General features: G+C 47.0%; 2 protein-coding genes and 1 pseudogene across 3 annotated transcripts; 1 reads left to right on the top strand and 2 right to left on the bottom strand.

Annotated features, from left to right (window-relative positions):
* The first annotated feature begins 3,007 nt into the window (after window positions 1-3,007).
* On the top strand, window positions 3,008-4,728 carry EV420DRAFT_800329 (uncharacterized protein). The gene is made up of 3 exons (XM_060483501.1): window positions 3,008-3,108; window positions 3,166-3,953; window positions 4,010-4,728. The coding sequence occupies exons 2-3, from the start codon at window positions 3,167-3,169 to the stop codon at window positions 4,411-4,413; spliced, it is 1,191 nt and encodes a 396-aa protein (XP_060336730.1). The 5' UTR covers window positions 3,008-3,108; window position 3,166; the 3' UTR covers window positions 4,414-4,728.
* A 106-nt stretch (window positions 4,729-4,834) lies between these two features.
* EV420DRAFT_1636463 (cytochrome P450) lies at window positions 4,835-6,986 on the bottom strand (the record flags this gene model as incomplete). The annotated part of the gene is made up of 13 exons (XM_060476588.1): window positions 4,835-4,901; window positions 4,952-5,095; window positions 5,149-5,271; window positions 5,326-5,350; window positions 5,404-5,460; window positions 5,514-5,706; window positions 5,756-5,769; window positions 5,825-5,939; window positions 5,997-6,097; window positions 6,158-6,321; window positions 6,375-6,512; window positions 6,567-6,636; window positions 6,686-6,986. 13 exons carry the CDS (start codon window positions 6,984-6,986, stop codon window positions 4,835-4,837), a joined length of 1,512 nt encoding a protein of 503 aa, XP_060336729.1.
* A 6,162-nt stretch (window positions 6,987-13,148) lies between these two features.
* On the bottom strand, window positions 13,149-13,246 carry EV420DRAFT_t58 (annotated as a pseudogene). The gene has a single exon. The product of its transcript is annotated as a tRNA-OTHER (tRNA).
* Window positions 13,247-13,284: the final 38 nt, after the last annotated feature.

The following is a 13,284-nucleotide window of genomic DNA, read 5'->3' as shown; positions in this document are numbered from 1 at the left end:
CTGACGAGAAGGATGACTATGGTTGGATAGATCCCTGGTTCGAAGGGTCAATCTGGTTAGCTAGAACGAGTACCAGTGAATACATACTGCGAACTGGACGCTGACCGGAGTGTAGAGGTCGCCGAGGGTGCCAAATGGAAGTCGAATCATTGTGGCAATCAGAAGCGTTATCTGGGGAAACTGAGAATCCGCTGTGATTAAAATCATTGGAGTTACATACTCCAGAAAGACAGTAAGTGATCCCGGACTCGGCAAGCAAAGTGAAGATTCGTTCTGCTACAGTTATATTTTTCCGCTTCATCCGAAGCTCGGATGTTACCCAGTGTCTATGACGCCTAGTACAGATACAGATCGGATCCTATAATGTAAGGAACAACCATGAAGCAGACCGAGCTTTGATTCCGACAATTGAAGTAGAGGAAACATTGGTCAACAATGATAGGACCACGTTTGCGACCTGCAGTAATCAAGTGCACGAGATGACCTGCTATGAGTCGTGATGATCTGCCGGTTAATGGAAATAGCGGTTATTGTGATGCGCAATCCGATTGTAACCAAGATGGACACTGTTAGTACGTTGATTGTGAGAGGGAATTAATATGACGGCATAAGAACCAGAGCTCACAGAGAGTCAAGCATAAGAACACGAGAGGAAGGATCAGACTTTTGCTATACTCGTCTCGACAGAGGACCCAAGCCCGCCAAACGACGACGCCGTCGGTTAGCACATACTTATGAAGCGTTGGACACAAATCCTTTAAAATCACAGAAAATAGATGCTCATATTCAGGAGGACAAGAGCGTTCATCACGTTTTGTCCATCCCGGCCGGGGGTGAAAGCTATCTCGTCCAGAGGGATGTCATGGACGAATGAGGTAGTGATGATGAGCACGACTTGATATAACGATAGGATCCAATAGGCCGTTGACAGTGAAAACATGAAAACCAGCATGCAGAACAGTAAGATACGTGATCTGCTTCGCAGACCTCTCTTCCTACGTAGAAGGCTATCAGTGGTATGGCAGGATGCTAATAAAAGAAAGGGCCACACAGCATAACATAAGAACAGTTCGACATGATAATTATATACATGTCTGGGCGTTAAGGTTTGGATCAACTGTTCTACTGGGAGAGATGCGGTGCTCACCATAAACTAAAGTTTGACAAGTTAATCTTATCGTATTATATAGAATACTGAGCTTAATGTTCGTCATGGCAGACAAAGGAGGGAGGGGGAGGAGTCTGTTGAAACCTCGTATATAATAAACAAAGGGCGGCCGGCGGAAACCAGTCTAGTCTCTACTCGAGAAAGTAGCCATCAAGATCGTCTCGTATTTTCGATGGGATGCCCGTGAAACACATGTTGATTGTGATTTCGACGCTCCAGGCAATACAACGGTCAAAGAGAGGTGAAGCCAACAGAATGATTAAAAGCTTCTGGTGCATGACTGCTTCGGGATGATATCCGATGTGATGCATTGCCATGGTACAAGTCAACAAAATCCGATAGCTGACTCGGAGAATACTGTCCAAGATTGGTCCAAGAGACTTGCGCAACTGCAACAGTAGGTCTAGGTTCAAGTCAAGGCGAAGAAACGTATCAGAACTCTGATAGCTGTGCACTTCATACATGCTCTTTACGGTTAGAACTCAGAAATCGAAGGTAGGGAAATCGTCGTAGAAGAAAGTCATCAGTTGTGGTTGAAAGTTGGACCGGCCCGATCGCCCGCTCCTTCACCAATGGCCAACACGACCACCAATGCCGCCTTTTTCTCAGATGCTCGTGATAATTTGCGAATATCCAAGTATCAAGGATTTTCAAGGACTCTGATCGTTTACAGGCGCATACATTCCATTGTGGATACAGGATTGTGATAGCCTGCCAGCGATTTCGTATTCTTCGTGCTCACCAGATGGTTTAGTGGTGTGTCTCTCCTTTTTTTCTGTATTTCCTCACTCTGATGCGAACACAATAGGCTGCGATTTCAAGGACCAATATCCATGGTTCTAGGGAAGAGCAGACCGATATCCGTTTCTTTCTTTCCTTCCGCCAATTCCTTGATGGCAATGCTGGCATTCTACACTACCTCAGAACAACTAGTGGGTTGAGCGAAAATTCATGCATCGACTTTGGAAGGAATGATTGAAGGTGAATGAGTGATAGGTATCCCGTGATGCTCTGTACAGGGTGCGTTGCTTGACTTCACGCACATACCGAACGCTCACCATCCCCAGTGCAATGCTCCGCTGTCTCCCGACGTCGACCCGTCACCAGAGCAGCGGTATGTTTCGATCAAGGTATGCTTATCTACATCTCCAGTGAGAACAACCTAAACATCCTTCCAGGCCTTTGATCCCGAGAATTACAGCAGAATGGGACCGATGGAGAAAACCGATTCTATTACTGGCACATCGACGCTACGCTATACGACTTATCCCCGCCTAGAGTGACCATTCGGTATGGCACCACCGTACCGACTGGTCCTCAGTAAATCTGTCGGATACACTGACGCGATGACGCGATCCGTGACGAGATCCTTGTGCTCCCGGGAACGACGGCATTGTCTCTGGGAAACTGTGTTCGATTTCCTTCCTCCGTTTTCGTATCACCGTATCCGAGTCATCGATATTTTCCCATAAACTCTGTAACCATTATGCGGATCCAGAAAAGTCGAAAAACAATCTACGTCGAACGGCTTGTCAGCAGAGAATATGGATTGATCTATATCGGCACTATTCAAATCCCTCATCCTTCGTTTGTGTCGCTCCTAAGTACTCTACCAGTTGCTGTGGGAGCTAGTGTTACAGTGGCCTTCCTTAGTGTTACCTTTGCTTCGTTAGCGTGAGTTGTAGTAAGTAAATATTCACTGCATAAAATGTCCGTGTTCTTGAATAATATATATATATATAGGTTTTTTCACTCGGAAAGCACCAGATCGAAAAAAAAAAACACATCCATCTGAAGGAAAATTTGACCGGAAGTAGCCGATTGAGGTTATGGTAGTCGGCCGCGTTCATATTCATTTGTCGTTCTTACTCCGACCATCAATTGTGCGACGCGCGTCACCCAGTCGTTCAAACCCAACATCGCCTGGTTCCCAGCACCAAGTAAATACCATGCCTCACTGTTTCTTTCTGACCTACTTATCTGATATCTACCTTCAGAATGCCACGACGCTCCGAACCATCAGGTCTCCCCCAAGAAATTCTCGACGCCATCATTGACGAGCTGCAGTATGACAAGAAATCTCTAAAGCAAGCATCCTTAGCTTGCAAGGCCCTTTGTCCCAGGACCAGGGTCCACCTGTTCTCCGTCGTCGTAATAGCAGACAGCACTAGTTCTGACCGCCTCCGGAAGTTGATCACGCTGTCTCCCAAGCTCGCCCTATATTTCCAAAGGCTTCAAATCTCAATCTTGCAGATGTTGGATATCCATGCTCCTGCAGTTTACGGACCGCTGACAGTTATCGAATCTCTTGTCAATATCACCCACTTGTCCCTTTGCAATGGATTTTGGTGCCACATGCCGGACACTGTTGTGTCCAGTCTGCAATCCCGTTCTTACCACACCATCCACATCGACGACTCCTTTAACTTCAGAACAATGGGCGAGGTATGCTCACTAATGCAAAATTCACCCGACTTGCGACAAGTGCACTTCACATGCGAAATTCATCCCATACCGGAGTGCCATTTGGACCACTCCCTTCATCGTACCCCCGCTCCGGTAGCCTTGCACATCACAGACTCTCAGGACACTTTAGTTTCTCAGGCACCCGGCCTTCTGAAGTCGGCCCTATCATCTCATCCATGCCCGTTTTCTTTCAAAAATATTCGTTCACTCGTTGTAGACCTTTCTGGTATGAGGGCTATCGTTCTACTGCATCTCGCGCAGTATTTAGCCCTTCCGGGCACTTCTCTCAAGCTTCTCCACGTAGACCATAACAAGCAAGGTGTGTGAGATTGTTAGACTACTAAAATCAGACCATATATTAACTCGCGCTTACAGGATTGTCGAACCATCTATCTTCAACAACGCTTGACGTATCTCGTATCGAGAACATTGCAATCACCACCTTCAGGGCGCATTTAGCTGGGGGAAGCGATATATTACGGTGGTGGATCTCCAACCTCTCTGCGGTGAATAAACACAACGTCATTCGTTCAGTTACCATCACAATCAGAACATACACGCCGCACCAAGGACACCCGGCTTTGGATTGGGAAGACCTCTGGATGAGGTTGGACAGCTGTTTGACTTCGTACAAGATGGCTTCGCTGCAGTACGTTGCAATTACTTTTGAACCACGGCCAGCAGAATGGGACGCGCTTAAAGCTCAAATGGAGGGAAGTTTTCTAGGGCTGAAGCAAAGCGGACGTGAAGTAATTCTAGATGCTGTGGCAATGTTTTAAAATCTTGGGTTCTGGATAGTATACGCGTTATGCTTCTTTCGACTATCAGTCCAGTGGTCTGACGTGACTCGTAGTTTTTGCAAGAAACATATCCTTCGTACTACCTAGTACCTACAATTGCCGGGACCATCGATCTTTTCATTCATAAGCTCTGAAAGCCTTCTTCGAAACTATACTTCGCGTTCAGTACAGATACAGGAACCTTTGCATATACTCTACGAAAAACCAGTAATAACGATGGGCACAATGCTTAGTTGTACAGAAGTCCGTACGGACGAGTGTTAAAAGATCAAAGAGGATTAAACCCGGTAACACATACACCAACTTCGGGGTATAAAACGCTCATCGTACGCTACGATAACCAGGAAGGTAAACCAGCCTTCCGACCAAAGCAGTCGATCCAAAAAAGGTGCAATCTATCCTAATCTAACAACGCTTGCGCCGCAGTCGAACGCACTTTGATCATGCATTTGAAAGGCATGGGAAAACTACACTCGAATCAAAACACGCCTTAGGATATCCGGCACGGAATACCTACCTCACAAAAGCGCTCGTATAGGTATTATTCGGTTCAATGACCCGACCTTCAGAATCCACCGCCTTGGAGAACGACAATGTCGAAACCATAGATGCAACAGCAATCCAAGCAGTATTTACTGCAAGATAACGGCCAGGACAGATACTATAATAATATCATTAAGGTCATTGGACGTGATTATATTACAGGGTGCGTACCGTCTTCCAAAACCAAATACGACTGTGGGTTCAGGTTGGACTTCTTTACCATCTTGGGGCATGAATCGGTCGGGATTGAACACCAGAGGGTTAGGATAGTCCTTTTCGTCGTGAAGCATGGCCCTACGTCGTCTGTTAATCCGAGGCCTCAATATCATAGATTAACTTGTGACTGACCAAACATTGCCAATAACAGTGGCGCCTACGGAAGACCGATAAGCGTCAACTGACAATATCAAGGGACTCGGAACGTACCCGCAGGGATGTAATATCCTCTGTAAACATCCTCTTCCATGGTACGATGAGCGACACCTAACATCAAAACTAATGAACTCAAGCATACTCGCAAATCTAAAAGCACGTACCAAGTGGTGCAACAGGTTTCCATCTCAGTGCTTCCAACACGATGGCATCAATATAGGGCAGCTGCGGATGGTCATCGAAATTCGGTAGACGGGTGCCATGACCGATGACGGCATCCACCTCAGCTTGGGCTTTAGCTTGTACCTCTGGGTACAGAAGGAAAGCGAGTATCACGGAAAGAATGACAGACACGGTCTTTAGAAGGATTAGAGACTGCGAATGATACTTCGGAATGAAAACCCACTGTGTCAGCTCCCGCTAATCAAAGTTTAGCATTAAATCAGATGCTCAACAAGGGCGGAGAAATACCTACCAGAATAAGCAACCGCAGCCGTATTCCTAACAATTTCGAGGTGCTTTGCATTTTCTGATGATTCGTTCTTTGTTAAATTTTCCGCCACAAATGAAGGGGGTGCGTTGCCCTTTGCCTTGATTAAGCGTCAATATGGATCGCAATTGATATCAACCAACAAGTAAGGACATACCAATGACTCCATCGTATATCTAAACGGCTCTTCTGTCATATCCTCAACGTCTTTTCTCCACGCGGAGGCAAGGCTCAAGAACTTTGCACCAGGCGTCCATCCTTAATGACGCCGCCTTCAATATAAACCCCAGGCTAGCGGTCAGATAAAAACATACGCACGCGGAAGGTACTGTAAACTGGGAATGTAATCAACGAGGAAGGCTCCGATGATCGCAGTGGCGCGAATGCTTTCATCAGCCTGATCCACCAATTCCACGAAGTGATCACCATTTGGATCTACATCATATCCGTAGACAGTTTTCATGATGATGGAACCGGCAAGGCTGGAGGACTGTTAGTTTCCGGCGACCAAGCTACATGGATACGCCCCGCTTACTGGCGGACATGCTTGACAAATGCATCGGGAGATCTATGCAACTGTTGGAGCAAGTCTAATGTGGCTTTCATTTGCACAGGGTAGTATGCCGGGACAGCACGAGGCTGGAAGTATTGGTGAAACATTCGGCGGTGTTTTCTGTGAAGAGAAGAAGGAAGGAGAAGAATTAGACCACACGGTGGTTGCACTGACCTCCACCAATCAGAATATCGCATAAAAGCAAAATTATTGTCCCATCCCGCTAGCTTTAACATGGTGAAATCTGCATGATATTATCAATCCTCAGACAGTATAGTATCATCCATCCTTACCCGGCCTATCAGAATAATTCCCAGAACGTCTTTCGAACAGATCGGTCGCTGCCTGAACCGAGTTGATTATAACGGTCGGATTTCCGGGCGTGTCCAGATATAAGACATCGCCATAGGTGGCAGCCCATCGAGCATAAGTTAGCCATGGGTAGTCTACGGGAACATCCCAGAGGTTCCCTATCAGGGGGAGTCCCTTGGGTCCAGGAGGGAGAGGTAGTCGTCGACGATTAAAAAGGAGGGACAAACGATATAATACCAGGGCACCAATCAGAAGAAACGCCAACAGGAGAGTCGAAATCATTGGAAGGAGTTGCCGTGGGTGATTTCTCCCTTGCTTCGTGTCCTTACGAAGTCATATTTGTCACTAGAGAAGGATTTATTTTGGTTCTCTGTTTACATTTGAATGGGAACTAATGATAGGCTCACATGAGCGTGAACATGTGCTTATTATGGAACACTAGTTGGCGTAGCCCAGCCCACCGGACATACCGGTCTCTTGATAGTGTTGCATCGTCTCTATGTCAAAACCTGATTTAGAGTGGGCTGGAAGAGACTGTGCGCTGATGGCGTATGTCGACCTGGTTGAAGGCGAAAACCAACCATAAGATTGGTCTGTCTGCTTCTATGCGAATTGCAGCCGTTCCGCACATCAAAGTGACATAAATACGGTTGAATCAGCTGCATATTCATGAACCTCGAAAGTATTAGCAAACTGTATGAATAGATGTCAGGTGGATTTGGATTTGTGTTAGTGGTGGCATTGGTAGGGGCACGAGGCAATCAGGAATAGCTAGGGTCACGGTCCTGATACGGCGGCGACTTCAGTTCAATGACTGTCGGAGAAGAGATGTCATGACATTGACCTTGACTTGTCCTCTCCTGGTGAATGGAATGAAGACAAGGCAGCGATTGTAATGCAAACCGGATCCGCGGCAAAAAGGTGTGGATGACGTGGATCCTTAGTGCGGTGTTGTCTGGAATGGTAGTGGCAGATATGGCATGGGCGGCAAGAGGTGCGTCACCATCGTCCCTGAGGCTGATGCTCCATAGTCGCGCTCTTCGTGGCCCCGCACTGGTAGGACGTAGGTCAGAAGTTGACCAAAATGACGAATGAGCAGGAGCGCGATTATTCAAGGATGTCTTGAGAGACTCGTAAGAGATGTGGTACCAATCCCTGATGATAGCAGACTTCAAAAGGTTATGTATCCAAGGTAAAGAGATCACAAGGTTTTCACGATATAGTAACGAACTCGCTAGCCTTTGAGAGTATGACCCGGCGTGACTGTTAGTATGCTGGTGTCATGCTATTCGAACCGAATACCCGCATATATGCGGTCCCTATGCGAGGGTTCAGTAAAAGAAACTATCACTTTCTTCAGCACTCACAGAACCTAGAATTGAATGCGCAGCCGGTTTCCGTAGTCTCCCTCCACCTCGACATGAAGATTTAGCGTCCCGAAAGTTGACTAGCCCGAAATGGGTCGTGTAGAAGCGAGAAATATTGGGGAAAACATGCCGTCTCTATGGTGGCTTCGGTGCTTGAGCTTGAAACGCTGGTTAATCGTGTGTGCAAATGAACCTCATATTTTTCTCACCAACTTCCACAGAACAAGCGTCGTGCTTCTGCCTGGCACACATTGATCCTCCTCTTCAATCTCATCAGCGTCACCGAGTAAAAGTTCGGCGCCACCACATGCATACCAAAACCTTAGGCAGCCTAGATCGAAGATGACATTCTAAGCTCTGAAAGTTGATACGTTCGACGTGTATGCGCAGTCCTCTGGCGAAGCTAGGGAGGAAGGTCTGCTAACTTGAAGGCTTTTCGGATGAAGTCGACCGGAATGTTACGGGCTTGCTATGGTTCGGACATGCAGCTTATTCCTGAGGATGTTGTTATTTTCAGCAAATGTAGATAAATGGCGAGGCAGACCTGAGTTGTTCGCAAGAGTATCAGCCTGAACTAAATCCAGCTGAACATATCTGACATCGAGACTGTGTTCCCTTGAATTCAGCTCTAATGTGACACGACGTTGTGGTCAATGGTGCTGCGTCAGCTTCGAGACGGACACAAGCACAGCACTGTTCATGACGCTCTTCAACGATGGACACGAAGTCAGAGAGGTGGTGTCACGGTCCACATGGATCCTTGAACTTGAGTCTGATGGAATAAAAGCGTCGCCAGATAATTGGAATTGGAATGAGAGAAAATGGTCGTCGTCGTGGTTGAAACTAAGGTTAGACTCCCGGCCCGAACAAGGCCGCTGCTTTACTAGACGTTGAGAGCAGTCCGAGCACGCGAGGACAGCGCTCATAAGGTGCTGACTAAGCGGCGAGAGATCGTTGGACATCTTCCTCTCGCAGTCAGCACCGCCAATCTTCCAATTCGTTGCGACTTGTTCTCTTATTCTACAGCTGCTAATACATCTCTCTATTGCCCATAAATGTCACAATCAGCCACCGGTGCTCCTGCGAACCCAGGGTCAGGTCCAATTGGCGCGATTAACCCAAAGTCTCCGCCGAAAAGTTCTGAGGATATCGCCCTCGATAAGCTACGGGCGAAGATGAGCAAGGAGGTGGCTATGAGAAACATGAAAAGAGCAGATAGACGAAAGGAATTGACGGCGCAGGGAAAGGATCCCAAGGATGTCTCAGACGACGAAAAGGATGAGTCCGACGTTCTCATTCACACCGTGCGTAAGGCAGTAGAAGTCAAAGCGGCATCGGCTTCTCCGGTGAAGGCTGCTGCCACTATTGCTTCATCTGCCACCACTGCAACATCCATGGACGCCACACTTTCGACGTTTTTCTCTGATGCCATGACAGAGAAGAACAAGACGGCCTATAATCCTAATGACATTGCCTTCCACGAGGATTACAAGGCACTTTTGGTTCACAAGATTTCAATTCCCTTGTCCATGTTTCACCCGTCCTATTTACACACGTTGCAGTACTCCGACGACTCTCTCCCTCGGATCAAGATTACTCGAACTGGATCAGACGGTACCAGCAAGAACTTCAGTGTCCTCGACATATCCAAAGCACCAGCTGAAGCCGACTTAAACAGGGCTGACTTCCTCGTGTGCTACAACAATCTTCTCGAGTTTTTCACTGATATAGGCTGTGGACCGCGAACTCTTCAAGGCCTTAATGAACATCTGCACACAATGTTAACTGATCCCAATTTCGCTATGTGGTTTGAGGCATACAAGTCTTTCGACCGAGATTTCCGGGCGAAGTTCTTCAAGGATCCCTTCATACCTGATCCTTCTGCGAAGTCTTGGTCAGATGGAGTGCAGACTGCGAAGGACAATTACCTCCTCAGACAACGGGAAACTCAAGTTGCAGGAAATGGAGGCCAGGACAGACGAGGTAAAGGGAATGGAGGGTATACAAACAAGCGGTTTAATCCTTACGATATGACTCAACGGGACAACGCTAGTCGCTCCAGTTCCTTTCGGCCCTTATGCCTTAGATGTGGCCTCATTGGACATCGTGCGGACTCCTGCATGGCGGCAACGCCTAGTAAAAGCGGACGGTCCTTTCTTGTCGAGTGGAGGGACAGTTCGCTCCTCCGAATCTCAGATCACAAGCTTGTCTGTGTCCGTTTCAACCTCACAGTCTGCAGAATCGAGCCTTCCATCAACCACGGTATCCATATGTGCTCCTTCAATGCGCCGACACTCACCATGGAGCGACAAAATGCACTCGTAACTGAGGCGCATAAAGTCGTCACCCCATACAAACCTTCGGGATGGCGACACACCCTTCAAAAGTATAATCTATTGGACAAGTATCCGAATCTACTCTTTGATATTACTTATGGTTCCCCCATTGGTAACCCTCCTCCTCTCACTTCTACTTTTCTACCCCCGAATATGCCTTCAGCTGAAGCTAATCCCGAAATCATTGAAAATTACTTACAAGACGAAATTGCGGCTGGACGAATGGGAGAAGGATTGAGTGTTGAAGAAGCTCACGTGTTCTTTGGAGGTCATTTCCGTACAGCACCAATGGGTGTTGTGTTTGACCAGCAAAAGCCACGGATCATCCATAATCTATCTGCTCAGGATCCTGAAGGTTCTTCTACGAATTCCTGGCTCGATGCAAAAGACTGGCTGACATGTTGGTATACGGCAAGTATGTATGAAGAAGCGGTGAGTGTCTGACTTATACTGACTGGATCCGGGGAATGGATATGCACGGAAGTGCTCACATGCGACCCGCGTGTTCTGGTGGCATGGCTCATGCCTGGTGAGGGTTGGCATCCCCTCTCTATTGGAATGGATATGCGCTGGCACAGCGTAAGATCAAGGATTTCAGAGCCGGGGTATTGTAGCTAATTTTGGTAATACCTGTCAATTCACCGGCAATTCCCAAGCAACCGTTTCCCTGCTGAAGTTACCTTGCTGGTAAGCAAGGTCTACCCGACCCGAAATTTCCAAGCCATATTTACTCCCAAAATCTGCCAATTGCAAATGGTCATTTGTATCTGTTTGTTCACCTCATCAACTCCCTCTGACCCTTTTCCTGCTCGAAATCTGCCAATATGAAATTCTTATTTGAACCATCTCCACTTCCATCTCGGCCGTTCACAAAACTTTCTGACGCTTTCCATCGCCCTGCGTTTGTTTTTGTAAGTTGTCTCTCCCTCCCCTGGATACTGGCTGCGAACGATGGAGCATCTCCACCAATGTTATAAGATATCAAAACATATGATATACCTGGAGGATAGCCGCATATATCACGATATTAATGAGCCATTTGTAGCGACTGAATAAAGGGTTTCGGCAGCTCCTCGAGTGGCTCATATCATTATCATTACCATCAAGATAAATATGCGTCTCCTTTGTCTCCTCAACATTCAACTCCCATCACGTCAATTTGGACCTAGGTTAGCCTCCGTCCTGTTCCATGTTCATCACCTCCTAATTTCTTCACTATAAATTGACAATTCCGCCCAAAACGAAGGGCTCCTACTGTCTTTGCACTGTGCAAGTTGTTAGATTGTCTCAACTATAGGAAGAACCAGATGTACACCTCTCAGGCCTTGTATGCTAACATTTCCCAGTCTGCTCGAGGCACTCGAGATTCCAGAGGAAGTCGATCCAGCAGCTATAAACATCCATGGTCTCACTCTGTACATGAATGGCAAATCAGAGCGGATCGGATGCGATGAATACATCCTTCTTATCCTCGCGCAACTCAAGAATCCCGGCTTCCCCATCAATGCAAATCTGGGACCCAAACTGACTCGAGGCGAGGAACCTTCCTGTCTTGATCAATAATGCAGTCTCTTCGTTCCCCAATGTCTGCATCCTGGATTTTCACAACGTCAAGTGCAGCGAAGATCAGTTCATCTCCGTCATTAGGTCTTACCCCAACCTTGTGAATCTGGAGACCCAGGGCGTCAGTATTTGCGCATACATGTCGGGCAGCAGCGAAGCCACTTCTATCAGTGCCAGCCAGATTCACGATGTGCAGCAAGGGTCAGATATCCAGCAAAGGCCACCACCGGATCGATCTTCCTCAGTCCTCAATCTTTTTGCGAGTCACCGCTCCCCAGTTGCATCGCGCATCCTGACCAAGCTCACTCTCTGGCACCACTCAAATGTAATATGCAATGATGACCATTTCATTCGCCGGCTTTCCTGCTTTATCAGACTGTGTCCCAACTTCTGGGAGATTGACATGGTCAGTTTCAATATAGGCAAGTCCATGTGTTGTGACATTCTGCTGTCCTCTGATTAATCTTCCTTTCATGTATGGTTAGTCCTCCCGAGCCACTCTACCTGAGCAACACCATCCATCCATCATGTCCATTTCTGCATCCTCATCACTGGTAACTTCGAGATGAACATGACGCTCGACTGGTGAGCCTCCACTTCCAGGTGCTCAAATGTCCACGCTATCTCTCCAGGGTGATTATTGAAGTCGAATTCGATATCGAGAATATTCCCTGTGAGGTGTGGAGCAAGCCCATGCTCCTGCTTGGCGGCTCTTGTCCTCTTGGTGAACCTCACCTGGCCTCAGTTCAAAATGTATGAGATTCACACAAGACACTCAAGTCTCAGCAGGCTTGGGAGGGTTTCAACATGAACACGATGTCGACATGGTTTGGTCAAGTGTGTCTCCCTAAGAGTAAAAGGAAATATGGGAGGAATTTTGTCGGTTAGTGAAGGAAAGAAGATCCCCTCACCCCAATATGCTCCACTGAACAATTTGAATTACATACCTCTTCCCTCGTACATCTGATTTACTTGTCACTGTATGATATTATATTGAATTCATTACAGAGACAGCCTGGTCTGCTAGATTTCTGTTTGAAAGGTGTTAGTTGACAGTTAATTGCAATACATCAGGAGTGTCAGTTTACATCCAGCCCATATACAGTAATTCCATCAGGATGACAAAGTGGCTTAGTAAGCTTCCCAATCTGTGTCAATGATGGCATCATTAGAAAAGAGGGCAATTCCTGGAATTGAACCCGGGACCTCAAAAATAAATCAAATAATGTCACACAACTTTCTCGAGAAGGCATGCTAACCACTACACCATACTGGCATTATATATATATCTTTTCATCTCTATATATACCCTCC

Source organism: Desarmillaria tabescens (assembly GCF_030435595.1).
Source record: "Desarmillaria tabescens strain CCBAS 213 chromosome Unknown EV420scaffold_4, whole genome shotgun sequence".
NCBI classification, from domain to species: Eukaryota; Fungi; Basidiomycota; class Agaricomycetes; order Agaricales; family Physalacriaceae; genus Desarmillaria; species Desarmillaria tabescens.
This window is presented reverse-complemented; position numbering and strand designations above follow the sequence as displayed.

Bases quoted from the DNA above. Each gene is read 5' to 3' on its own strand.
- EV420DRAFT_800329 (XM_060483501.1), top strand. From the start codon at position 3,167: ATGCCACGACGCTCCGAACCATCAGGTCTCCCCCAAGAAATTCTCGAC. The intron at 3,954-4,009 runs GTGTGTGAGATT...TCGCGCTTACAG, and splicing joins CGTAGACCATAACAAGCAAG to GATTGTCGAACCATCTATCT.